This window comes from Dreissena polymorpha, chromosome 4 (genome assembly GCF_020536995.1).
Source record: "Dreissena polymorpha isolate Duluth1 chromosome 4, UMN_Dpol_1.0, whole genome shotgun sequence".
Taxonomy (NCBI): domain Eukaryota; kingdom Metazoa; phylum Mollusca; class Bivalvia; order Myida; family Dreissenidae; genus Dreissena; species Dreissena polymorpha.
The window spans coordinates 97,439,175-97,466,988 of record NC_068358.1 but is presented as its reverse complement, the minus strand read 5'-3'; the positions used below and the strand labels follow the sequence as shown (position 1 = coordinate 97,466,988).

General features: G+C 35.2%; 1 protein-coding gene across 18 annotated transcripts in view; it reads right to left on the bottom strand.

The window, feature by feature from the left end:
* LOC127877721 (tubulin polyglutamylase ttll6-like) overlaps positions 1-27,814 on the bottom strand; it is an 83,931-nt gene that overhangs the window by 17,818 nt on the left and 38,299 nt on the right. For 4 of the 18 annotated variants that reach the window (XM_052423858.1, XM_052423862.1, XM_052423859.1 and 1 more), the window contains 6 exons: positions 9,756-9,809; positions 8,507-8,530; positions 6,767-7,111; positions 4,129-4,620; positions 2,634-2,880; positions 1,165-1,218 (listed from right to left, as the gene is read on the bottom strand). In XM_052423858.1, the coding sequence (XP_052279818.1) occupies positions 1,165-1,218; positions 2,634-2,880; positions 4,129-4,620; positions 6,767-7,111; positions 8,507-8,530; positions 9,756-9,809 (1,216 nt within the window). Of the gene's footprint in view, positions 1-1,164; positions 1,219-2,633; positions 2,881-4,128; positions 4,621-6,766; positions 7,112-8,506; positions 8,531-9,755; positions 9,810-11,178; positions 11,302-27,814 lie in introns of all 18 variants that reach the window. The other 14 variants (XM_052423861.1, XM_052423868.1, XM_052423864.1 and 11 more) reach the window with 14 other exon arrangements.

Below are 27,814 nucleotides of genomic sequence, written 5' to 3'. Positions count from 1 at the left end.
TGAAGGAACTGAAACAGCCTTAACGGTAATGATACAGCGTGTTTGAAATATATTTTTTAAGAGGAAATTCAATGCCACACAATTCGCTATAAACCGCGGTACTTTGGTAGAAATTTACAACGAAACTTTTAATGGAAATTAAATTATCTCAATGTTGTACCCGCTACGAAATTTTTATTTACAAATAAATACACACACGCCAATTTTCGCGCGCTTTTGAACAAAAAAATTCATAACCAGTACAAAAATTTAACGATTTATATACCAGTAAACTGCTATTATTACCTTTGCAATGACACTAATTGGTTATTTCTTTAGTGTTAAAAAGAACTCCAGCCGTGTGTATACAACACTGTCACTAATTGATTTTTTTTTTACGCTTCACGCAAAATATAGGGTGTTAATACTAGCTAGAACTGGTATTTAGCTTCAGTTAGCGAATTCTTAGATTTAAACATGTCATTTAGTGATCATGCTCGTCGGATCTTTGGGAGCCATAGCCAAAGCGCGATATATTGGACAGCGCGATATACCGGTCCGCGATATATCGGCGTTGCAGTGTATTTGATTGAGGAAATCTCTTATAACAACAACTAATAAAAAAGTTTCAATTTCGGGACTCAGGAGTATGTGCTTATAAAAGACGCATTAAAGTACACTCTCGGTAGAATCTCTGTGTATGTTTTAACATCCTGTCACAGCCAAAGCATTTGCATTTTAACTTTTACATACTTTGTCTGAATATACATGAGTCGCATCAAGAGAAATAAGCTTTCCACCGTGTGTGGACAGCGTAGCTCCAGTCCAGTCTGGTCATTTGCTTAGTTTGGTCAGGAGTTACTATGTCAGCTTTTAAGTCATGCACGGTAATGAGGTCTCATTTGTGGACAGGATAGCTCCTGACCAGACTGCAAGATTACCCAGCTAGCTTGCTGCCCAAAGCATAATATCCATTTTCACATGATGCGGTAAATATATTAATATATGTTCATTCTCTTGAATAAGTTTCTTTCCTACATGGCAGACCTGGTGAAAAAGGTCCACCTGTACAGACTGGTTGCAAGGAATTCCAAACACTGGATCAAGCCAAAACGTTTAAATACACAGTCTAAAGGTGATGGGGAATTTTAAACACTGCAAGAAAAGCGTCAAATGAAAACGTACCAGAGACGTCATTCACAAAGCTTTGTTTTATCTCTTGTTGCATAAGGGGACCCACTAAAAGAACCAACAAAAAGTGTTTAAGAAATTTCTGTTAACACATTTAAGGGATAAAAATCCAAATCACAAAAACATCAGTTGCTGCCGTGTAATTGGCCTAATTCTGGTAGCTTCTTGCACACAAAAAACAACTTCCAAATTATTAAGCTTTTTTAAAAGATAGAGTTAAATAATAATTACTTCATTAAACCTGATATTTTGCACCTTTCAGTTTTATCAATTATTATAATGGTTTGCCTACAAGGCAGCAACCAATGAGCTGAAAGCAATAAACCCGCCGCCCATTTCTATGCAAAGAGCTACAAGAATCAAACCATGCATACGTGTGTTTGGAAACTTGGCATGCAGGAACTATTTTTTGTATTGCTCAAGGATTTGGTAAAGCCATTTTTCTGACAGGGTGAGAGAACCTCGCAATGTGAGGGTCACTGTGTTAAGAGGCCCTGAAAATCACCAGTTGCTACAATTACACATGGTGAGGGAAAGCACACAGGTCTACAAGCCAGGTATACATGTACAGCACAGGCAAATAGTCCCATAGCACACCATGGAACATATTTTTTGTGTTAAATATATGTTCTGTAGTTATACATGGTTTATAAAGATCTATTGGCATGGATACACCATTTGCAGAATTCAGTTCCTTTAGACAGGCTTCACGATTTTCTCATGCACTTGCAACTATGTGAAATGTCAGCTTTTACAAGTCTAAAAAATTTAACATTGCTCTTGACAGGGAGGGGTATAAAGTGTTTTTTTTAAAACACTTTGTTGCTAGAAAGTCAGCTCTGTTCCATGGCCTAGTTCCTACTCAGAGACTGGCAAAGCATCCTTAAGAACTTATTTTTATACACAATCTTAGCAGACCCTGAATGGGGAAAAAAAGGAAAAGCAGGTCATTTAAGATCAGTACATACTTTCAGCTGAAAGAACATAAATATTAGATTACTTTAATATTGCAACAAAATATTTACTTCAATTTGCATCAAACTTACTTCTTATAATAATTTATTTTTTTATTTTACATGATATTTTTTCAACAAAAAATAAAATAACGGTCCAAAATACTATTACAATAGCTTGCTACGAGCTCTTTCTTCATTGAAATAAGATTAAGTTATTCACAAAATAACAACACACTAACTTCTAAACCAATCCCTTTTGTGTCTGCACAGAGTCTCTGCATTGGTCAATACAGAAAGTGCTTCAAGCTTGAACCAACGCCAAAGAAGTGTTTTACATTGAAACTCACTACCAACATAAATAGTGAAATCTTGTAAAAGAGGACAAGTTACAGAACCACCATTTTAGGTGTGTGACAATGTTCAGACTCGAAAATATGCCCATGCTACCACTAAAAACAATAACAGACCAGTGCATCTCAAACATCAACAGCAAAACCAGGTACGTACCGGAATCCTTTCGCTGCCCAGAAGCACTCAATACACGTTTATTGGAGTTCGAAGTTGGAGTGATGGAGTCTGATCTAATGTCTGACATCATGTTGGTGGAATAGCCATTTCGCGCTAAGATCCGGTTTCGTTCAGCTTCTGTCTCCAAAAGGGAGGAGAGGTTCCTATATTCTGAGTCCGGTATGATCGTCCCAGTGCCTCCTGCTCGACCTGTGCTGCCCAGGGGCTTACGAATAAACTTGTTCCTCTGGAGTGCAGAATTAAACAGTTAGTTACGATCAAAATACAAGAATGTTTAAACAATCAAAGAAATCTCCAATGATATAATAACTGTAGCAAGGCTTCATATTCCTAATTACTGTAGTCCATCATTTCTACGCACATCATTTCAAGATGGTTTATATTTTGTAACATATTTTATCATTTGTCGGCAAAAAAAATTGTGAGTTTTCAAATAACCAGATAATTATCTAAGAGCGTGATAAAAAAACAGTTATATGTAATACAATAGCTATACATTGTCACAATACTCTAATGTTTGCTAGCAAATAAGGCAGGAAGCTATACAATTTACAGTTTCATTAATCAATCTATATAAGCCTCACTTTGAGAAAACAGGGCTTAATACATGTGTGTAAAGTATCATCATAGCTTAGCCTGGGTAGTTTGCACAGGCTAATTAGGGACGACACTTTCTGCTTTTCTTTCAATATTTGTTATCAAGGAAATTCATTAAAATTAAAGGAATTACCGGTAATGAATATCCAGGTGGAAAGAGTTGTCTCTGTTTAGCCTGTGCAGACTACACAGGCTTATCAGGGACACATGCATGAAACCCTGTTTTCCCAGAGCGTGGCTTTTATATTCTGTGCATCAAACAGAACTGCACATGTGCTTATTAACAACTACTTGGCAATCTCTAGCATTCACTTTCACTGTGCAAAAATCACTATATGATTTGCAAATGTTATCAACCAAAACTATATAGGCTGATAGGCATGGCATGAGGATGACGAATGTATAAGGGCCCCTAAAGTGAGATATATCTCTTTTCTTCTTATTCCAGGAGTGTGATTGACGGTAAGTCCGAGGCGAGGAAAACTTTTGTAACTAATTTTGGACAATATGATGAGCATAACAGGGGGAACAAACCTCTTAAAACTGAGCAATTAAACACCTGGCTGAAATCAAATTTTTAGGGCCACTTATGCTGCAGAATAGGTCATACCCTCACTTTTTTACTAATTTACCTAAATCTAAAAAGGATGACCTCTGGTAAAATCAGATACGCAAAAATCGTTGATCCATGAAAAATCAGACTCATTAATTGTAATATACAGCATTATCATTTCATTTCCAAAAAAAAAGAAAAGAGATGTCCGATTCCAAAAAAATGTCAAAATCCAATTTGTGCATTCCAGTTTGAATTAAAACATATAAATTTCTATTTCACTGTAATTTTTGCCACACTTGGTGCAGTCGTGTCACCGCTCACCTGAAAGGCAGGCACAGTTCTCTCATTGACACTGGCTAGGTGGCTGGCGGCAGACTTGTGGGGCCAGTTGCGTCCCCCAGGCCCGGGCTGTGTGGGCGAAAGAGAGTTGGTTGTAGATGAGACGGGCAATGCACGGGCCAGGCCCGGCGGTGCGGGCAATAAGGGCTTAGCTAGAGGGTTGGGAGGCGGATAGAGGCTAATGTTAGTGGTAGACTGAGAGTTCGAGTGAGTGTGCAAGGAAGCTTGAGGTTGAAGCAGGATGGAGGCAAGGCGCTCGGACTGCGTCATGCCAAATGTGCCCTGTGTGGTTAAGCCGTTGGCTAGCGTGAACTGCAGGTGATGCTGCGGGATGGGCATGCCCTCTACGGGGCCCCCGGATGACCCGGACATGCCCAACGCGAGGCCGCGACCTGCCCCATTGCCGCTGGGGGCCTCACTGCCCATCTGGCTCTCTATACGCTGGCTACCTGCCTCCTGCTGCTCTACCGTCTGCTGAAAGTAGACCAGACGTGCGAGACGGGGTGAGAGGTGCTTTACTGGAATGGCGACGTGACCGTTAGGACTGCCTTGAACGTGCGTGAGGTGAATAAGCATTGGATGGATATGTAATGGATTAATATGCTTATTAAACTAGCTACAATACATTGGTGAAATTAATAGTAATAACTTGATGTAATAAACTGAGATATTTTAATGTTTTTTCTTTAAGACATTATATTAGGTGCAACAAATTTGTACCAAAACGTTCATTTATTAACTTTGTTCAAAAATGGATTAGCATCAAAAAGTATAGAATTACTCCAATAAAATGCAAACAATATTTGGTTTAACTCATATAATATATACCAACAAATTTATGAATCATTTTAATTGTAAATTCTAATGTTTAATGAAGCAAATCAAAAAGAGTTATTTTGATGCACAGCAGACATGATATTCTAACAAACAAACAAAACGCAAATAACAAACTGACACTGAATCTCATCTGCTTATATGAAAGATTTGAAAGTCTGAATATCTAATGATACATTTTACAGGAGTTAACCAGAAATTTACAAGTCAGTAAATCATACTAAGCAATTTATTTGTATGACTTAAAAATAAATGTAAACAAGGGACAAAATTGTCACAAAACCAGGTTTTCATTGTGAAAAAAAAATCTGATAAAGGGAGAAAACTCAAACTGAACTTTTGAAATGAACAAACAAAATTAACCCCCTTTGTAAGTTTTTTTTTTTTTAAATCTATTTTTAGTCGTGGCGACCTTGACATTGGAGATATTGATGTGATTCTTTCGTGCGACACACCGTCCCATGATGGTGAACAAATGTGCCAAATGATTTTAAAATCTCACAATGAATGACATAGTTATGGCCAGGACAAGCTCATTTATGGCCATTTTTGACCTTTGAACTCAAAGTGTGACCTTGACCTTGGAGATATCGACGTAATTATTTCGCGCGACACACCGTCAAATGATGATGAACAAATGTGCCAAATGATTTTAAAATCTGACAATGAACGACATAGTTATGGCCCGGACAAGCTTGTTCCGCCCGCCTGCCAGCCAGCCAGCCCGCCCGCATTCGCCAATCTAATAACCATTTTTTTCCTTCGGAAAACCTGGTTAACAAAATAAAGGTATTAAACTTGCTTAAAAAATCAAATGACCCACATCGTACCATAATAGGGTTTATGCCATATGCTGTGGCGCAGCTCCAGACAAGCAAAGCTCTGCGAAATGCGCAGGCTGGTCTAATGCTGCGCTGACCACATTTGGGATCACACCAATTATTTGATACTGCTGCTAATTTTTTTTTTAAGTTTTAACTTTCTGTTGATTTATTTTGAAAGTTATCTCAAAAAAAATTAAAAATGAAAGTTATTTAAATTTTAATTGTAAAAAAAAATCCTTATAGAATTATAAATGATTTACAAGCAATTCTGCAACCAGATGAAAGTGTTATGAACATGTATACACCAAGATATGTTAGTCTTGAGACCATCTACCCGCCTCCACTCAGCTAAGCCCTTTTTCCCCCACCATGTTTATCCATGAGTCACAAATCACTATTAATATATCAAATCATGATATTTTTACATAAATCTACAACTAAGTGAAGCATTACTTAATTATGTATGCCTTTAATAAATATTTGTTATAATAGGTTATTAGGTTATTAGCACTCGTGCTTTACTGTGATAAACTAAAATTAGCTAAACATCTTTCATGCAAAAACGGTTTTGTCTTTGCAAATTTACAAATAAATCTGAAAATAATCTAAAAATGCATTTCTAAAACCCAAGAACATGAAGGTTTTTTTCTGAAAATCAAGTGACTTTCAAAAGGCACAAATGTCAGAACAGAAAAGTATAAGATCAGATTGAGGATTCTGTCAAGTAAACGTAAACAACAAAGATGGCTGTTAACTACAAATAGCACATGCAATTCCAACGCCAGGCAAAACATATAAATTCTGTTAAAACACCATGCAAAAAACTCTTGTTTAAAGCATCAACACAGAAAAACTTTGAACAAAATAGCCCTATGACATTAAACACTCTCAGTGACGAAAGCAGTGTTTAACTTGAATATTACTTCAAGGTCACTCCACAGTTAGGTCAAGGTCACACATACCTCCGTCTCAATTACCTCCTCTGCGTCAGAGCCTTCAATAATGTAGGGCTCTGATGTGAGGACAACCTTTCGATCATTACTCGAGTATGACAGCCTCACATGTGGAAACTGGCGATTCAAGTCATCCCTGGCGTGCAAACCACGAGTGGCGAAATTTTTACTTGACTTGTAAACGGCCTTATCCAAAGAATTATTGCTTTCATTAGCAAGTGCGTGATTATTGCCAAAGTATCGATCAAGGAGCTTTTTGTAATACTGCTTGTCTTTAATCCTAATCGGGGCCTGGCGGCCGGAAAGACATGAATCCATCTGCCTGTTTGTGTACAGCCATCTTTGGTTGCTGTCCTATCAGAGATATGAAGAAACAGCCAATCAGAATTGGGACTTCATGTACATAGCCATGGTAACTTGGTCATATGTTCTCAAAAAGTTGCATATTCAAACTTCTTTTGAATCACTGCGTAATGATGAAAATAACAATGTTTTCTAAAAAAATTTGGCAGAAACAAGGTAGTTTCATGCTATACGGTCACATGTTAATCTTTAAACAAAAAAAGTTGCTTGTTCTAAAATAATTTAACAAAAATTATTTGTTCAAAAATGATTGCATTTTTGGGCACATACAACAATTTTGATATTGCAAAAAAGAATGCTATGTCAATCATGTTGCACACGAATATCTATGGGTAAAATAATAATCGTTTGAAAGGGAAGAAATAAAAACAGAAATGATTCATTCAAAATTATCCAGAAATAAATATCACCAACCAAACTGTGCAAAGGACAATGCACATATGTGTACAAGCAGATTGACCCAGCGATATAATATGATCAACAGCAAAGAAAAGCATAAAATAAATTATCTATAATAATGTAACTTTTTTTGAGGGCAAAACTTTGAGGGTATATTTAAATAATATTATAGAATTAAAAAACAAACAATATTCACCTGCAATGAATATGAATACAATCTAATTATCATAAACTAAATATTTTATATGCCAGGTGAATTCATGTACTTGTTTATAGTTTATCGAATTTGCAAATTAATATTTATCTTGAAGTATCACCCAACTTAAACATAAGCATTAACATAGTCCTGACCTTTTTTAGATAACAGAATAATATGCAGATTTACAAAACACATGCAAAAATTATGTGTCAATTAAAAACAAATGACTAAGTTTGCTTTATTAGTAAATGCAGCTTTAAATAGTTTTGTTTTTAAATGATCATTTATATAATAATAAAATTTACAATAACTTTTATTACAACCTGCTTTTTCACCATAAAATCGGTCATGTATATTATTTTTTTATATTTATATCCTTTAATGTGTAATAAATGTTTGGTAAGTTTCCCCCTCCAAATCTACAAAAAAATGTCAACAAATACTGAAAATGTGTAACAATTCAGAACTTAAATAAATTATCAGTTCACCATGAACACTTGTTATTTTCCATATAAGACTTCACTGATAAAAAATAGTCTAGCATAAGCAAATAAAAAAGAATTGTTATTCCTTAACTTATTTGACAAACCAAAAATAAAAATAATTGTACATAGACTTTTCCAATGCTGGCCATTTAGAAAAGAAATGGCTTCAACAGCATTTGGGACAGCTAGAGTAGAAAAGATCACCAAGAAAAAAGTAAACAAATAGTTTCAAATACAAACTGCAATTAAAAATGTTAATAAGTCATATTCCTTTTAAATAGTGTTCATATATCACAGTTTTACCTTTGTTTCTGTGAAAGAATTTTTCTGTAAAATAAATGTGATTCTTTGTGTCTACATATTAAACATATGGAATTTAGCTATTTTTTTACTTAGCAAGAAAAGAGTTTATTAAACATGCACCCCTGCTGTATAGATTAATATATTTAAATCTGGGAAGTTATGTTCATGAAATACATGCATAACAAGAGATTGCCAAGCAATATGGTCCCCTACCGGCGAAACTCCACCATTGTCAGTAATTTTTATATATATTTTTTAAATTTTGTTGCCATAGTAACCAGAATTCTTGACGTAGGAGCAAAATGAAATGACGTGCATAATCTCCATATTGCCATATATCCATGTTTTAAGTTTCATGAAAAAATATGAAGAACTTTCAAAGTTATCGCAGGATCCAGAAAAGTGTGACGGACTGACTGACAGACAGACGGAGTGCAAACCATAAGTCCCCTCCGGTTTCACAGGTAGGGGACAATAAAAAGTACAAAATGAAAATATTGATTAAAATTTATATAAATTATGTAAAAGTAATGAACTGTATGTGAACTTTAAGAGACTGAAACTTGAACATGTATGGCTCAATCAAATTAAAGTCAGATCCAAAATGGGCAACCAAACAGGTTGATAGCAGCATAATTGGAACAGATTTTAGTTTCAAATAATTATTAATTGGTTTTCTTTTATTTGTTTTTGCAAACATAGTGGCTTACACCATGTAAAACAAGGCAGCAATACTAAGGTAAACTTATACAAAGGTACCTTAAAAAAGGCATTATTTAATCTCAATGAAAGCATATGGGTATTTAAGTTATGGACACATTTCTTAAACCTATAAAATTTCAACGAGGCTTTGTCATAAATGAGACCAATACCCCTGCAAAGCTTTGTCACATAATTATGTTCAAGGGTAAATAACTCAGGAATGTTTGCATTACTGGGGATGAAAAAGTCCTGTGTGTGTGTCTTACAAATCATGGTGATAAAAATATTTAAAGGTACAATTTTATCGCTTTGGAAATGTGGAAGCCGTTCCCTTCGCAAACTAATAATTTTTTTGCAGAATGATCGGTAAAATAATCAACAAACTGACAAAATGACTTGAATAACTTCGTTTGCAGGGAACTATTAAAAATGCAGCAGCTTATGGCAAAGAATTTCTACTGTGGATTTGACTTTAATAGGCTTGCAGTAGTTAGAAGGAAGGCTACACAAGAGTGCGGAGGTGGGTTAGATAGGAAACGTCACATACCTGGGGACTGGCCAGATTGCGCAAGGCCAATCTCCGAATATCAGATTTATTGGTCTGTGAGCATTAACAAAAACGTATTAAAACACTTACTAATACGAGAGGATACGGCTGTGGGTATATGTAAATTGGATATAATTGAGTCAAGCTCTGGGAAAATGAGGCTTAATGCATTTGCATAAAAGTCCACACAGGCTTATAAGGGACAACACTTTGTGCTTCAACAGAATTTTTGCATAGAAGAGACTTACTTTAACAAAAAATACCATACATGCTTAGTGTCGTCCCTGCAGTCGGCTCAGGCTAATGTGGGACAACACTCAATGTGCATGCTTTAAGGCATGTTTTCCAAGAGCGCGGCTCGAATTAACAGTTGTAGCGACTGCTACAAAGTATGTGGATGACTACTGTCTATACTAAGTGAGGACACAACAAGTTAACAAACAAGACTAATGCAATTTAAATATTTTCAAGTAAATTTTATAGGATTTCAATGATAAATAATAATATACAAAATTCATATTTGAAGAATACGTAATCGTATACAGAATAATAAAATAACCAGGATGCATATTGATATAATGAATCTTCAATAAAACACATTTGGGGAAAAAACAAAACAAAATATTTGCATAGACATAGTATTGGAATTGTTGGATTCGACTGATCATTCATTAATTAAGTGTAGATTTTGACAGTATTGAAATAACATAAATAGTATTGAAATTTCAAATACATGATATACTAATGCCTGATAATTTGTTTTCAGGCAAACATTATACACACAACAATGTTGCAATTTAGTATGACTTTACAATCTGAATTTATTGTTCATAATTCATAAATATATCATTATCAACAACTTTGGCAATTAACTAAATACTGGATCCTCAAATCCAAATGTAACAATCTGCTCAAACAATTATCTACAAATCTAAAAATTTTAAAAGTAGTTATTATACAAATGTAAAAATACTAATTTAAAAGAAGAGGGAAACACCATAGAATAAAAATAATGAAGCAATAAGCAATTGAAAGCGACTAATAAAGGCGCTGATAAAAAACAAATAACAAAATGTGTATTAAAAAACTTTGTTCTGTTGTGAAAATCACTATTTCCATCTATAATGACCTTGTCTTTACAACGAAAACTAGGTCAAGGTAAAAGGAAACAACGACAATGTCTGATCTGTATCATGCAAAAATCAGTCTTGTGTCATATGGTGCCATGTATCTCAAGACCAGCCTGCGCATTTGAGCTGTCTGGTCAGGAGCTACCCAGTCTGCTTTGTGGTCTTGTTAGTGGACAAGGTATCTCATATCCAGACTGCGCCCATGTGAAGCCTGGTCTCAAGCTATATTGGTGGCATATGGCATAAGACCCATTTTTGCATTACATGGGTCATCTATACACAGATACACTCACAACTGTATGTAGTTTGATAGGACAATTCGGAGGACAGAGTTTTGTGCATGTTGAACGGGAATCATCAAAACTCTTTGACATTTCAGACGTCCTCTTCCATGGCTTTGACTCAAATGAAGTTTGCTATAAATAGGAAACAGCTTTCACTGGTATTTGTGAACATTCTTTAATGAAAAAATACTTGCTTTTGGAGTGTAAGGTGGGTTGGGGCAAACTAGAGAAACTACCCATAAAATATGAATACATTAAGTATCTTTTCTTGATGTTGATTGTACATTTAAGCAATCCAATATTTTTGGCAATTAACTATCAACCCAGATTATGGTGAATCATGATAATGAAGGCAATTTGATATGCACATGCAATTCTTAAATGGCATTAAGGCTAAAAACAAATAATCCACTCATTTGCTTTATATGTAGCTCTAAAACAAGCAGGGTCTCAAATCAAAAGCTATTTCTACAAATGGAAAGACCATATGAATGTCCTTATGTATGATTGCAAATAAATCACATTGACCAAAAATATATTATCTCTTGTTACGTGTATGGTCATGGCCTTTACGTTCAGATATTTTGAATGAAAAACCACACAACTTGCATATATTTATTTCTTGTCAAACCCACAATCATAATGTGCAGAAAAATGCAAGGGTAACATTCAAATAATAAATTACCAAATGTCTTCATACAGCACTTTATCTTCACCCAAAAACAAACACAAAATTGTAGACATTGATGCCCTCTGTGGAAGCCCTGTCATTATACATTCATAGGCCCATTTGAATAAGTCTTACTCTTAGTAAAACATTGGTCAATGTCAAGGTCAACAAGAGGGCAAGTGATGTGAGTGCACTGAGTGCTGAATGAAAGAAAAAGGTTAATAGATAATATCAATGCAAGCATAAAAGTTTTGTATCTAGTGGTATGGATTTTAGACGAAATAGGCCATTTTAGTTTACCATAAAGTTTGACCAATTTTTTTTAAGTAAAAATGTAATTCAAGGTCAAGGTCAAAATGAGGTCAGTGATGTACAGGTATTAGTGTTTATAGATCACATCCATGAAGGTATCATAGCTTTGTAGCAATCCTTTTTTATGTTAGATGATATGTATCATTTTCTGTTAACGAATACTTTTGACCTTATGAATCAGTCTTAGTTCCAAGTAGGTCAATGTCAAGGTCAAAATGAGGTCATGTGATGTGGGTGTGTTTAGAGCGTTCATAGATAATATCTATGCAAGGGTCAAAGCTTTGTAGGAATTTTAAAGCTTTGTAGGAAGCATTACATATGTTTTACAAAACATGTCATTCAGGGTTAAGCTTGTAAAAAACAGATGGCCAGAAAAAACGGACAGGCTAATTGTTTTATGGCTCTTGGCATCAGTCGAGGCCAAGGGCATACACATTCTCATACTATGTGCTAAAGAAGACCAATAGACTGAAGAAAAATCAAAATGTAACAAGGGCTGTTTGTAAAACATGCATGCCCCACATATGGGCTCTCCCTTGTATTGACAGCCATTTTGTGAATATGTTTTTTGTGACCGTGACCTTGACTTTTAACCTAGTGACCTGAAAATCAATAGGGGTCATCTGCAAGTCATGATCAATCTACCTATCAAGTTTCCTGATCCTAGGAATAAGCGTTCTTCAGTTATCATCCAGAAACCATTTTACTATTTCGGGTCACCGTGAACTTGACCTTTGACCTTGTGACCTCAAAATGGATAGGGGTCATCTGCGAGTCATGATCAATGTACCTATGAAGTTTCATGATCCTAGGCATAAGTGTTCTTGAGTTATCATCCGGAAACCATTTTATTATTTCGGGTCACCATGACTTTCACCTTTGACCTAGTGACCTGAAAATCAATAGGGGTCATCTGCGAGTCATGATCAATCTACCTATCAAGTTTCATGATCCTAGGCCTAAGGGTTCTTGAGTTATCATCCGGAAACCATTCTACTATTTTGGGTCAATGTGACCTTTACCTTTGACCTAGTGACCTGAAAATCGATAGGGGTCATCTGCGAGTCATGATCAATCTACCTGTCAAGTTTCATGATCCTAGGCCTTAGCGTTCTTGAGTTATCATCTGGAAACCATTTTACTATTTTGGGTCACCGTGACCTTGACCTTTGACCTAGTGACCTGAAAATCAATAGGGGTCATCTGTGAGTCATGATCAATGAACCAATGAAGTTTCATGATCCTAGGCCCAAGGGTTCTTGAGTTATCATCCGGAAACCACCTGGTGGACGGACCGACAGACCGACCGACATGAGCAAAGCAATATACCCCCTCTTCTTCGAAGGGGGGCATAAATATTAAACAAGAGCACCGCATAACGGGTGCCACGCTCGACTGCGAAAGCTTGTCAGAATTTTTATTTTTTTATTTTAGAGGTCACAGTGACCTTGACCTTTGACCTAGTGACCCAACAAGAGATGTGTTTGTCAAAAACACAATGCCCCCTACTGCGCCGCATTGAAATAAAATTTCTATTTATCATTTGGCAGGTATAGAAATCATCTCCCTTTAAAGGTTATTACTTTCCTTGAATTTTGTCAAATCCTACCGGGAGGGGGGTGGGGGGGGGGGGGGTCTCACGGTCAATTATGACCATGCCAGACATCACTGACAACCAAGGCTTGTGGTCTAAAAGAGATCATAACCAGAGTTGATCATGTATCTATGGACATAAGTCCACAGGTATGTAATGAACGTGTGTGTGTTTCAGAGTTTATTTACAGGTCCTACTGGCCTCTTCACGAGGTTACGGTAGCCCGACCTGATAATAAACATCAAAGAAATTGTAATTATATCATTTAAAAAACAACTTTGAAAAATCAATCATTTGGGTTATAAATAATCAAAATAATAAATCTGTACAGTAACTCTGAAAAGAACTTCAATTCTTGGTAAGGAAATATATGAGATTTATAATTATATAAATTACTTCCCTTGAAAATAATTGTCTGTAACAAATCTCTATTTTTAGTAGCAAATAATTAAAAGCCACTACTGAGACTGTAGATTCATCACTAAAAATGTGCAGCTCCATGAGATACACATGTATGCCAAATATATAAAGTGATATTGAATCATTTTCTCCCTTTTTAAAGCTTATTACTTCCCTTAAATCTGTATTTTTTACCATAGACCGTAAAGGATGATCTTGACCTTTTACTACAATGTGTTTGTCAGAAACACAATGCCGCCTACTGCGCCGCTTTGATTTATTTAACAAAAATATATACGTGGGCAGGTCAGATAACTATGTCCATTTAAAGCTTATTACTTCCATCGACTTTTATTTTTCGACCCTAGACCTTGAAGGATGATGTTCACCTTGAAATTTTACCACTCAAAATGTGCAGCTCCATGAGATACACATGCATGCCAAATATCAAGGTGCTATCTTTAATATTTAAAAAGTTATGGCCAATGTTAAGGTTTTAGCACGACGCCTTCAGCGGACGGCGGACGACGAGCTGGCTATGACAATAGCTCGGGTTTTCTCCGAAAACAGCCTCGCTAAAAATCATTGTGCTCAATGTTCAATACAAGAGGGAAAGTTTATTGCTTGTTATTGCTGCAATGAATCACCACAATTAATGATATTTGAAAATCAACACACCTTGCCAGCCAAACAGCATTTTTCATCATGTGCTGTCAAAATTTCACACCAATTGGGTTTCCATGAAATAATGCAACTAATTTTGCAGAGAGTTACCATTGTCGTCTCATCTTTTTTTACACATACATGACAGAGATGTACACACAAATAAATGAATTGTTTTAAAGATTTTTGGACCCTAATTAACTTAAATATTTCCAACACCATACTTTTTGGTTCTGTTTGTTTGCTGAGTTTGAATTTTCAGAATGTTCATTCGTATTTGGTATAAATCTTACTTTAGTTTCCGTTTAAATTTTGTCACTTAAAAAGTCAACTGAAAATGCAAGCCTTCATTCTACCACATATGCAGTGCCCTCATGGTGCAAAACAGTGACAAGCACAGACATGTTTTTTTATTATGCTTTGCAACTCAACAACTTCTAATCAAAACATGTTCAGTCCTTTGATAGTATAGAAAGGTTCCTTGAGTTTCTATAAACATCCTGTTTACATTCATTGAAAAAGTGCCCAAAATCATAAATAACAGATGCTTGCAGCTTTTTGTCTTGCAATTATAAAGTTCAAAGTAAATTTAAACCCTTTGAAAAAGTTTCATTGTAGACAAGACTTACAAATTCCAAACTTTATATGAGTCATTAAATGATTAGCAATACCCATTAATTTATGATCCTATTTTCAAGACTGACATGTTTTCAGCAGGCAAGCATATGAACATCATCTCAAGCCAAGAGCAGCCTTCAGGCACTCGTTATTACCTGGCCTTGACCTTGGCCAAACACTCCCTAAACAGCAAGTAGGGTTGAAGGTTAAATTTGGAATTAATTCAAATTATTATGTGGTTTACATCCAGCAGACAAGTAGTAATGTGAACAGAAAGTTGGAAGGCTGAAAAAACACACTGAAAATCCCACACAATGTAAATTTAAAGACGCCACAAGTGAAACAGTACTATTGGACTAATTAAAGGATTTTATACAAATAATCTTACATTGGATTCGTCATACTTAATGTAAGTTTGAAAAGGTTTTTTAGACCCAAATATTTGTTTAACTCATAAAACTTTTTTTTTAAATGAAAACATGATCAAACTTTAGCAGGTCTATGACACATACATGGCAGCAATACAAAGTTAAGAATACTTTTCTCTTTAAAAATGATATTAAATATTTTTTAAATACATTTATTTATAATGATTATGGTAACCATTTTTTTGTCAAGCAATACACATACATGTACCACCACTAACCCAATCTGTGCAAATATTCTATGTAACAACAATTATTTGCCAAAAATTATTCTAACATATCAGTACACAATATTATAAAAAAAGGGCCAACTTTTTTTTCCTTATCATCAAAAATATTATTTACATTAAAATTAATAATACAATTTGAAAATATCAGCACCTTATTAAAAAAATACATCAATATAAATCATTTATATACAGTTAGTGTAATGGAAATTTAAAAAAGTATTACACATAAAATGTCTACAATTGCATAAGATGCCTGTCTAAAGTATGCATTTTTTATTTGTACAATGCATTCCTGTCCAACAGGGGGGACAACAAACATCATAAATATCCCATGGGTGCAACCAATACCTGTAAATGTCATGTGCACATCTACCTACTCACCCCAAGGTTGTACAAGTAGCCAAGATTAAAATCGGTCATCAGAGGGGGCAGGAGCTAGTAAGCAGAAAATTAACCTATCCATATAAGGGCGGGATTTAAAAAGTTATATCTTTTAACATTTAATTTAAAACCATTTACATCCCATAATTTATTTTAATTTTTACTTCATTAATTTAATGTATTTAACTATAAAAGAATATTAAGAAGATTTATTCTTTCTTTTAGTCTTTTTTATACACTGTGTTTCAATCATATCCTGTAGTTAGTTTTTATTTGTGAGCGTTAGCTCACAAATAATGCAGACCGAATTTTGCAAATCAGTATGCCTTAGTCACGCTAGGAACCGTAACCCGTGACTGCCTGTGTGGATAACTCCAGTAAAATTTAGAAGACAGAATGCTAAAAGCATCTGTTTTAACCACCGCATCTGCCTGTTCTCACTGGTACAGTGCATAGTGTGTATTTAACAGCTTGTAATACAACGTTGGCCAGTCTAGTGTTTATAATTGAAATCTGTACATATTGGCTGCTTTCAGAGAAAATGGGGCTTAATGCATGTCAAATAAGATTAGCCTGTGCACACTGATTAGCTGTATCATTGATTTGGAAAAAAAAACACATCTCGACCTGTGTTTTAAAGCACACTCTTTATAAATTTGAATGGGTTGTGGTCATTTCAAACTTGCGATATAAAAAGCTATAACATAATTTTGAAAACTGAGTTGCGTCTAAGATTATACAACAGCGAACAAATTCAGTGCCTTCAGCACTTTGATTTTATGTGGTAATGGTTTTACATTTTCCTTGTTAATTTTTTTAACCTTTTAAACAGGGAAAACCCAACTACAGTAAAATTCAAGTTTAAGGGTTCAAAAACTAATGCCTAATCTGAGCTCACAGATTTCAGAAAGATTGCTCAAATGGGAAACTAAGGGATATAATCATAGCCTAATGGTAAAATAAAAATATTGATAGAAGCAATGCATTATTATTAAATAACATTATATGATATTGTTTCATATCAGTCAAGTATTTTATACTTGTAACTAACACAAAATGATTGAATCATGATGGTTTACTGTACCAGACACACACAAATATTAAAAGCAAATTATATGCTGCTCTGTTCACATCAAACTCTCATGCAAATTACTTAAGCTTCTTTCAGGGAAAACTGGGCTCAATGCATGTACAGAATTGTCTCATCTTAGGATGTGCAGTCTGCAGAGACTAATCAGGGGCAGCACTTTCCCCCTTATCTGGATATCCATTCAAAAGAAACATCCCTTAAACGAAAAATTCCATCAAAGGGGACAGCTATAAGCGTGTGCCAACTGCTCATGCTTATTTGGGATGATATGTTTCTTGTTCTGAGAAAACTGGGCAAAATGCATGTGCGTAAAGTGTCGTCCCAGATGAGCCTGTGCAGATTGCACAGGCTAATCAGGGACGACACTTTCCGCTTAAACTAGATTCTTGGTAAAAAGGGACTTCCTTTAAACGAAAAATACCATTAAAGCGGAAAGTGTCGTCCCTGATTAGCCTGTGTGGACTGCACAGGCTCATCTGGGAAAACACTTAACGCACGTGTATTTTGCCCAATTTTCACAGAACAAGACACATGCATGAAGCGCAATTTTCACAAAACAAGGCTCATATAGCATGGTGTTATTTCCAAAATGCGCAACAAAGAAGAAAATTAAATCTGCTACCAATTACATGACCTATATTATATTCAGGTATTATATTAGGTGTGAGGAATTATTATAATAAAAGTTGCTTTACCTCTTGAAATTTTAAACCGTTATTATGTTTGACAACAACCTAAGAAATACAGAATAAATTCATATAAAATGGCAAAAACAGTAACCAAATGATTATCATGCTTGAAAAAATCTTAAAATATATGATTAGAAAACCATGCATGTGAAGTAATAATCAATATTTTCCATGCAAAGACCTGCATTTCCAAATTGTACAAACATTAAGTTATTATATTTGCATTAGGAGGTTATGTCCAAAATAATTCATACAAACTGAACCTTCGCATCAGTAGTTAGATGATGTGTCAGAAGTTGACCAATAATGAAGTCAATATGGACAAGAAAGTCTCTCTGTATCAGAATCTAAAGACATTGCATGAGTTGCTCCAAATAAAGCCCAGTTTCTAATTAAAACAGACTGCATTGCTGTCAGAATGCAGTGATTAGATTCAAATTCATAATTTCTTTGAATAATGGATAAATTCTTGATGACCCATTTAACATTTTTGTCAAACACAGAGTTATTTAAAAGGGTTACTTAATTCAATATCTTCAGCCAACATAAATTTTAGAATCAATATAAATTAGTATATATGTTGCACATTTTATTAAGTTCATTTCGTGTGTGTATTTTGAAGTTTATCAGGTCTCAGCCAGAGATGAATTATGTGTGGACCCAGAGTGTATCTCAGCACTCCTACCTTACTAGACTCCAAAAAGCTGGGAGAAATTTTAAATGATAGCTCCAATTGCTGTAATTGAAAGATTTTTCAACTTTGGTGTGGTCTTGAGTTGGGGAGGAGCCCAAGTACCTGAAGGAAACCCCACCTGTCCAGTATGGTCACCACCAACCAAGCTCACATGCTGCTTGGCCCTGGTTGCCTAGGTGAGAAGCGAGTGTACCAACCACTGTGCTAGCCAGACAGACACAACAACTTAGATTCCATTATTTATCATGACAGTTTACAATCATGTTGTTCGATGTTGCTATACAAATGTGTTTGACATGCTCAAATTAAAGATTAAATGCAAAGCAAAGTCCAAATATTTTTGTGGTGGCAAAATATCATTTTACAGTAAATCAGTCATGTGAAATTAGTACAAAATTAAAAGAAGTTAAGATATTTTAGGTTAAAATTGTTTATCTCAATCTTGATATAAAGCATTAAGTAATAAGAGTGTTATTCATGCATAATTTCACTCTTTCAAAGGAAATCGTTTACACATAAAATTATAAAAGTTGTTAATTATGCTAGTTAGCCTGTGTTCAACAACACATTGTTTACAATAAAAATGTACAACTGAAACTTGTACACCTGCCCTTAGTCTAGCCTGTATATGAAACAAAATAACATTGGATGCCATTCAATGTAAGCTACATACCTAACAGTATTCAGTCAAAGATTAAACAAGATGTGTTTGTGAAACACAATGTCCCCCTATATGACGTTTGACCTTGTAGGATGACCTTGACCCTTCACCACTCAAAATGTGCAGCTCCATGAGATACACATGCATTTCAAATATAAAATTGCTAGCTTCAATATTGCAGAAGTGACATTAAATGAGCAATTTTGACCCATATATTTGACCTTGAGGAATGACCTTGACCTTTCACCACTAAAAATGTGCAGCTCCATGAGATACACATGCATGCCAAGTATCAAGTTGCTATCTTCAATATTGCAGAAGTATTCATAAAATTAGCGATTTGGGCCACATATATTTGACCTCTGACCTTGAAGGATGACCTTGACCATGACCTTTCACCACTCAAAATGTGCAGCTCCATAAGATACACATGCATGCCAAATATCAAGTTGCTGTCTTCAATTTTGCAAAAGTACTCATAAAATGAGCGATTTTGGCCCCATATATTTGACATCTGACCTTGAAGGATGACCTTGACCTTTAACCCTTCAAATTGTGCAGCTCCATGAGATACACATGCATGCCAAATATCAAGTTGCTATCTTGAATATTGAAATACTGCAAAAGTGTACATTAAATGAGCAATTTTGACCCATATATTTGACCTTTGACCTTGAAGGATGACCTTGACCTTTCACCACTCAAAATGTGCAGCTCTATAAGATACATATGCATGCCAAATATCAAGTTCCTATCTTCAATATTGCAAAAGTTATTGCAAATGTTAAAGTTGGCGCAAGCCAACCAACCAACAGACCAACCAACAGACAGGGCAAAAACAATATGTCCCCCACTACTATAGTGGGGGACATAAAAAAATTAATAATCCCTTTTTCTGATAATTCAATGTTAAATTTGAAATCAGTAAATCCTTTTTTGCCAAGTCAACTTTGAGAATTTCATAGAACAATTGATCTTTCACACACAATCTCTGAAGATTAAATAATCAAATGAAAATAAAAATGTCTTGATCTTCATGAAATATTTGCAATATTTTAAAATAACTTCATGTAAGAATGTAAAGAGTTTAATGTCTATTATTTCAACAATGCCTGGTTAGAAATAAATCACCTTCCTTGACAGACATTTGAGCTATCATTTATATATTACATAATGCTTTTAACAAAAAGCAAATAATATTCTTCAACAAATCATCATGGTGCAGAATCCGATACTAAAACAAAAATATGCTTTGTTTAAAAAAATGCTGATGCCCCCAGAGGAAGCCTTGTCTGTATTAATTCATTGGCTCATTTATATAAGTCTAAGTCCAAAGGAAAGTCAGTGTCAAGGTCAAATTGAGCTCTGGTGATGTGAGTGTGCTGAGTGTTCGTTGGAAGTATCAAAACATTTTAGTACGTAGTACTAAATCAGGTCATGAAGTCAATTCAATTTTATTGTAAAATACATTAGTACATAGCCACACTACATACGTAAGTCATGTATTGGCAGTGTAAATAAATTCTTATTCACAATGGTTTTTAAAAGTATGCTATATATAATGGTCACTGTCAAGGTCAAAACAAGGTCAGGTGATGTGGGTGTTTTGTGAGTGACATAGATAGCATCCATCAGTATCAAAGCTTTGTAGCAAGCAGTATTGATTTTAGACAAAACACTTCACTTTTTGTTGACAAACAATTTTAAAATACCAAATCAGTCCAAAAATGTCAATGTCAAGGTCAAAATGAGGCCAGGTGATGTGCGGATGTTGAGTGATCAAAGACCGCAACAATGAAAGTACCAAAGCTTTGAGGGAAGAACTAATTAACTAAGAACTAATCATACAATACATGGCATTTCTGGTTTAACTTTAAACAGACAAGCAAATGAATAAACAGACAGGCCAATCATTATATATAGGGGTGGGGCATACAAATAAATTAATTGTACTGCCACAGTATAGTGCTGGAAAAAAAAGAAAGCATTTCTTAAGGGAATCCAGTTCATTTGCATAAAAAGGTCAAGTTTGAGACACACTTTGCTCTAGTAGGATAAATGTCTACTTCATGCATATTATGCCTCTATGCTGCAGAGTATATACATGTTATAAAGCTGAGTCGTATGCATGTAGTTATTTTCATACACAAGACAATACCAATAATAACAAACCAGTTACAAAAATAAGTTTTCATCATCAAAACAAGAAACCAACAAGAGGGCCAAGATGGCCCTAGTTCGCTCACCTGAGAGGAGTCGATTCATTCAATCTTTACCAAATGTCAAACTTGACCTAGATATTGTCCAGACAAACATCCTGGTCAAGTTTCATCATTATTTTATCTGCGAGTCATGATCAATGTACCTATGAAGTTTCATGATCCTAGGCGTAAGCATTCTTGAGTTATCATCCGGAAACCATTTTTCTAAGTTGAGTCACCGTGACCTTGACAGCCATTGTGTGAATATGTTTTTTGGCACTGTGACCTTGACCTTTGACCTAGTGACCTGATAATCATTAGGGGTCATCTGCGAGTCATGATCAATGTACCTATGATGTTTCATGATCCTAGGCCTAAGCGTTCTTGAGTTATCATCATGAAACCATTTTACTGCTTTGGGTCACCGTGACCTTGACCTTTGACCTAGTGACCTGAAAATCAATAGGAGTCATCTGCAAGTCATAATCAATGTATCTATGAAGTTTCATGATCCTAGGCATAAGCGTTCTTGAGTTATCATCCGGAAACCATTTTACTATTTTGGGTCATTATGACCTTGACCTTTGACCTAGTGACCTGAAAATCAATAGGGGTCATCTGCGAGTCATGATCAATGTACCTATGGAGTTTCATGATCCTTGGCATAAGCGCTCTTGAGTTATCATCCGGAAACCATCTGGTGGACGGACGGACCGACATGAGCAAAACAATATACCCCCTCTTCTTCGAAAAGGGGGGGGGGGGCATAATGAGAAAACTGCCCCCCTCCCAGCAGCCATGTTATTCAACTGACCGGAACCATTTTTTAACTCAACTCTTGTATCAAGGAAACAAATGTTCTGAGCAAATTTCATGAAAATTGGGCCAAAAATGTGACTTCTACTGTGTTCACATGTTTTCACTACATGTATATACATTTAGAGAAAAATGCCCCGCCCACTGGCGGCCATGTTTTTTCACCGATCCCGACCATTTTTAAACTCGTCCGAGATATCAATAAAACCAATGTTTTGACCAACTTTCATGATGATTGGGCAAAAATTGTGACTTCTAGTGTTTACAAGGTTTCTCTATAGCCAAATAGGGAAAACTGCCTCTATATACATATAGAGAAAAATGCCCCGCCCACTGGCGGCCATGTTTTTTCACCGATCTCGACCATTTTCAAACTCGTCTGAGACATCAATTGAACCAATGTTTTGACCAACTTTCATGATGATTGGGCAAAAATTGTGATTTCTAGAGTGGTTACAAGGTTTCTCTGTGGCCAAATAAGGAAAACTGCCCCGCCCACTGGCGGCCATGTTTTTCAACATTTTCCTTGTTAATTTTTTTAACCTTTTAAACAGGGAAAACCCAACTACAGTAAAATTCAAGTTTAAGGGTTCAAAAACTAATGCCTAATCTGAGCTCACAGATTTCAGAAAGATTGCTCAAATGGGAAACTAAGGGATATAATCATAGCCTAATGGTAAAATAAAAATATTGATAGAAGCAATGCATTATTATTAAATAACATTATATGATATTGTTTCATATCAGTCAAGTATTTTATACTTGTAACTAACACAAAATGATTGAATCATGATGGTTTACTGTACCAGACACACACAAATATTAAAAGCAAATTATATGCTGCTCTGTTCACATCAAACTCTCATGCAAATTACTTAAGCTTCTTTCAGGGAAAACTGGGCTCAATGCATGTACAGAATTGTCTCATCTTAGGATGTGCAGTCTGCAGAGACTAATCAGGGGCAGCACTTTCCCCCTTATCTGGATATCCATTCAAAAGAAACATCCCTTAAACGAAAAATTCCATCAAAGGGGACAGCTATAAGCGTGTGCCAACTGCTCATGCTTATTTGGGATGATATGTTTCTTGTTCTGAGAAAACTGGGCAAAATGCATGTGCGTAAAGTGTCGTCCCAGAGGAGCCTGTGCAGATTGCACAGGCTAATCAGGGACGACACTTTCCGCTTAAACTAGATTCTTGGTAAAAAGGGACTTCCTTTAAACGAAAAATACCATTAAAGCGGAAAGTGTCGTCCCTGATTAGCCTGTGTGGACTGCACAGGCTCATCTGGGAAAACACTTAACGCACGTGTATTTTGCCCAATTTTCACAGAACAAGACACATGCATGAAGCGCAATTTTCACAAAACAAGGCTCATATAGCATGGTGTTATTTCCAAAATGCGCAACAAAGAAGAAAATTAAATCTGCTACCAATTACATGACCTATATTATATTCAGGTATTATATTAGGTGTGAGGAATTATTATAATAAAAGTTGCTTTACCTCTTGAAATTTAAAACCGTTATTATGTTTGACAACAACCTAAGAAATACAGAATAAATTCATATAAAATGGCAAAAACAGTAACCAAATGATTATCATGCTTGAAAAAATCTTAAAATATATGATTAGAAAACCATGCATGTGAAGTAATAATCAATATTTTCCATGCAAAGACCTGCATTTCCAAATTGTACAAACATTAAGTTATTATATTTGCATTAGGAGGTTATGTCCAAAATAATTCATACAAACTGAACCTTCGCATCAGTAGTTAGATGATGTGTCAGAAGTTGACCAATAATGAAGTCAATATGGACAAGAAAGTCTCTCTGTATCAGAATCTAAAGACATTGCATGAGTTGCTCCAAATAAAGCCCAGTTTCTAATTAAAACAGACTGCATTGCTGTCAGAATGCAGTGATTAGATTCAAATTCATAATTTCTTTGAATAATGGATAAATTCTTGATGACCCATTTAACATTTTTGTCAAACACAGAGTTATTTAAAAGGGTTACTTAATTCAATATCTTCAGCCAACATAAATTTTAGAATCAATATAAATTAGTATATATGTTGCACATTTTATTAAGTTCATTTCGTGTGTGTATTTTGAAGTTTATCAGGTCTCAGCCAGAGATGAATTATGTGTGGACCCAGAGTGTATCTCAGCACTCCTACCTTACTAGACTCCAAAAAGCTGGGAGAAATTTTAAATGATAGCTCCAATTGCTGTAATTGAAAGATTTTTCAACTTTGGTGTGGTCTTGAGTTGGGGAGGAGCCCAAGTACCTGAAGGAAACCCCACCTGTCCAGTATGGTCACCACCAACCAAGCTCACATGCTGCTTGGCCCTGGTTGCCTAGGTGAGAAGCGAGTGTACCAACCACTGTGCTAGCCAGACAGACACAACAACTTAGATTCCATTATTTATCATGACAGTTTACAATCATGTTGTTCGATGTTGCTATACAAATGTGTTTGACATGCTCAAATTAAAGATTAAATGCAAAGCAAAGTCCAAATATTTTTGTGGTGGCAAAATATCATTTTACAGTAAATCAGTCATGTGAAATTAGTACAAAATTAAAAGAAGTTAAGATATTTTAGGTTAAAATTGTTTATCTCAATCTTGATATAAAACATTAAGTAATAAGAGTGTTATTCATGCATAATTTCACTCTTTCAAAGGAAATCGTTTACACATAAAATTATAAAAGTTGTTAATTATGCTAGTTAGCCTGTGTTCAACAACACATTGTTTACAATAAAAATGTACAACTGAAACTTGTACACCTGCCCTTAGTCTAGCCTGTATATGAAACAAAATAACATTGGATGCCATTCAATGTAAGCTACATACCTAACAGTATTCAGTCAAAGATTAAACAAGATGTGTTTGTGAAACACAATGTCCCCCTATATGACGTTTGACCTTGTAGGATGACCTTGACCCTTCACCACTCAAAATGTGCAGCTCCATGAGATACACATGCATTTCAAATATAAAATTGCTAGCTTCAATATTGCAGAAGTGACATTAAATGAGCAATTTTGACCCATATATTTGACCTTGAGGAATGACCTTGACCTTTCACCACTAAAAATGTGCAGCTCCATGAGATACACATGCATGCCAAGTATCAAGTTGCTATCTTCAATATTGCAGAAGTATTCATAAAATTAGCGATTTGGGCCACATATATTTGACCTCTGACCTTGAAGGATGACCTTGACCATGACCTTTCACCACTCAAAATGTGCAGCTCCATAAGATACACATGCATGCCAAATATCAAGTTGCTGTCTTCAATTTTGCAAAAGTACTCATAAAATGAGCGATTTTGGCCCCATATATTTGACATCTGACCTTGAAGGATGACCTTGACCTTTAACCCTTCAAATTGTGCAGCTCCATGAGATACACATGCATGCCAAATATCAAGTTGCTATCTTGAATATTGAAATACTGCAAAAGTGTACATTAAATGAGCAATTTTGACCCATATATTTGACCTTTGACCTTGAAGGATGACCTTGACCTTTCACCACTCAAAATGTGCAGCTCTATAAGATACATATGCATGCCAAATATCAAGTTCCTATCTTCAATATTGCAAAAGTTATTGCAAATGTTAAAGTTGGCGCAAGCCAACCAACCAACAGACCAACCAACAGACAGGGCAAAAACAATATGTCCCCCACTACTATAGTGGGGGACATAAAAAAATTAATAATCCCTTTTTCTGATAATTCAATGTTAAATTTGAAATCAGTAAATCCTTTTTTGCCAAGTCAACTTTGAGAATTTCATAGAACAATTGATCTTTCACACACAATCTCTGAAGATTAAATAATCAAATGAAAATAAAAATGTCTTGATCTTCATGAAATATTTGCAATATTTTAAAATAACTTCATGTAAGAATGTAAAGAGTTTAATGTCTATTATTTCAACAATGCCTGGTTAGAAATAAATCACCTTCCTTGACAGACATTTGAGCTATCATTTATATATTACATAATGCTTTTAACAAAAAGCAAATAATATTCTTCAACAAATCATCATGGTGCAGAATCCGATACTAAAACAAAAATATGCTTTGTTTAAAAAAATGCTGATGCCCCCAGAGGAAGCCTTGTCTGTATTAATTCATTGGCTCATTTATATAAGTCTAAGTCCAAAGGAAAGTCAGTGTCAAGGTCAAATTGAGCTCTGGTGATGTGAGTGTGCTGAGTGTTCGTTGGAAGTATCAAAACATTTTAGTACGTAGTACTAAATCAGGTCATGAAGTCAATTCAATTTTATTGTAAAATACATTAGTACATAGCCACACTACATACGTAAGTCATGTATTGGCAGTGTAAATAAATTCTTATTCACAATGGTTTTTAACAGTATGCTATATATAATGGTCACTGTCAAGGTCAAAACAAGGTCAGGTGATGTGGGTGTTTTGTGAGTGACATAGATAGCATCCATCAGTATCAAAGCTTTGTAGCAAGCAGTATTGATTTTAGACAAAACACTTCACTTTTTGTTGACAAACAATTTTAAAATACCAAATCAGTCCAAAAATGTCAATGTCAAGGTCAAAATGAGGCCAGGTGATGTGCGGATGTTGAGTGATCAAAGACCGCAACAATGAAAGTACCAAAGCTTTGAGGGAAGAACTAATTAACTAAGAACTAATCATACAATACATGGCATTTCTGGTTTAACTTTAAACAGACAAGCAAATGAATAAACAGACAGGCCAATCATTATATATAGGGGTGGGGCATACAAATAAATTAATTGTACTGCCACAGTATAGTGCTGGAAAAAAAGAAAGCATTTCTTAAGGGAATCCAGTTCATTTGCATAAAAAGGTCAAGTTTGAGACACACTTTGCTCTAGTAGGATAAATGTCTACTTCATGCATATTATGCCTCTATGCTGCAGAGTATATACATGTTATAAAGCTGAGTCGTATGCATGTAGTTATTTTCATACACAAGACAATACCAATAATAACAAACCAGTTACAAAAATAAGTTTTCATCATCAAAACAAGAAACCAACAAGAGGGCCAAGATGGCCCTAGTTCGCTCACCTGAGAGGAGTCGATTCATTCAATCTTTACCAAATGTCAAACTTGACCTAGATATTGTCCAGACAAACATCCTGGTCAAGTTTCATCATTATTTTATCTGC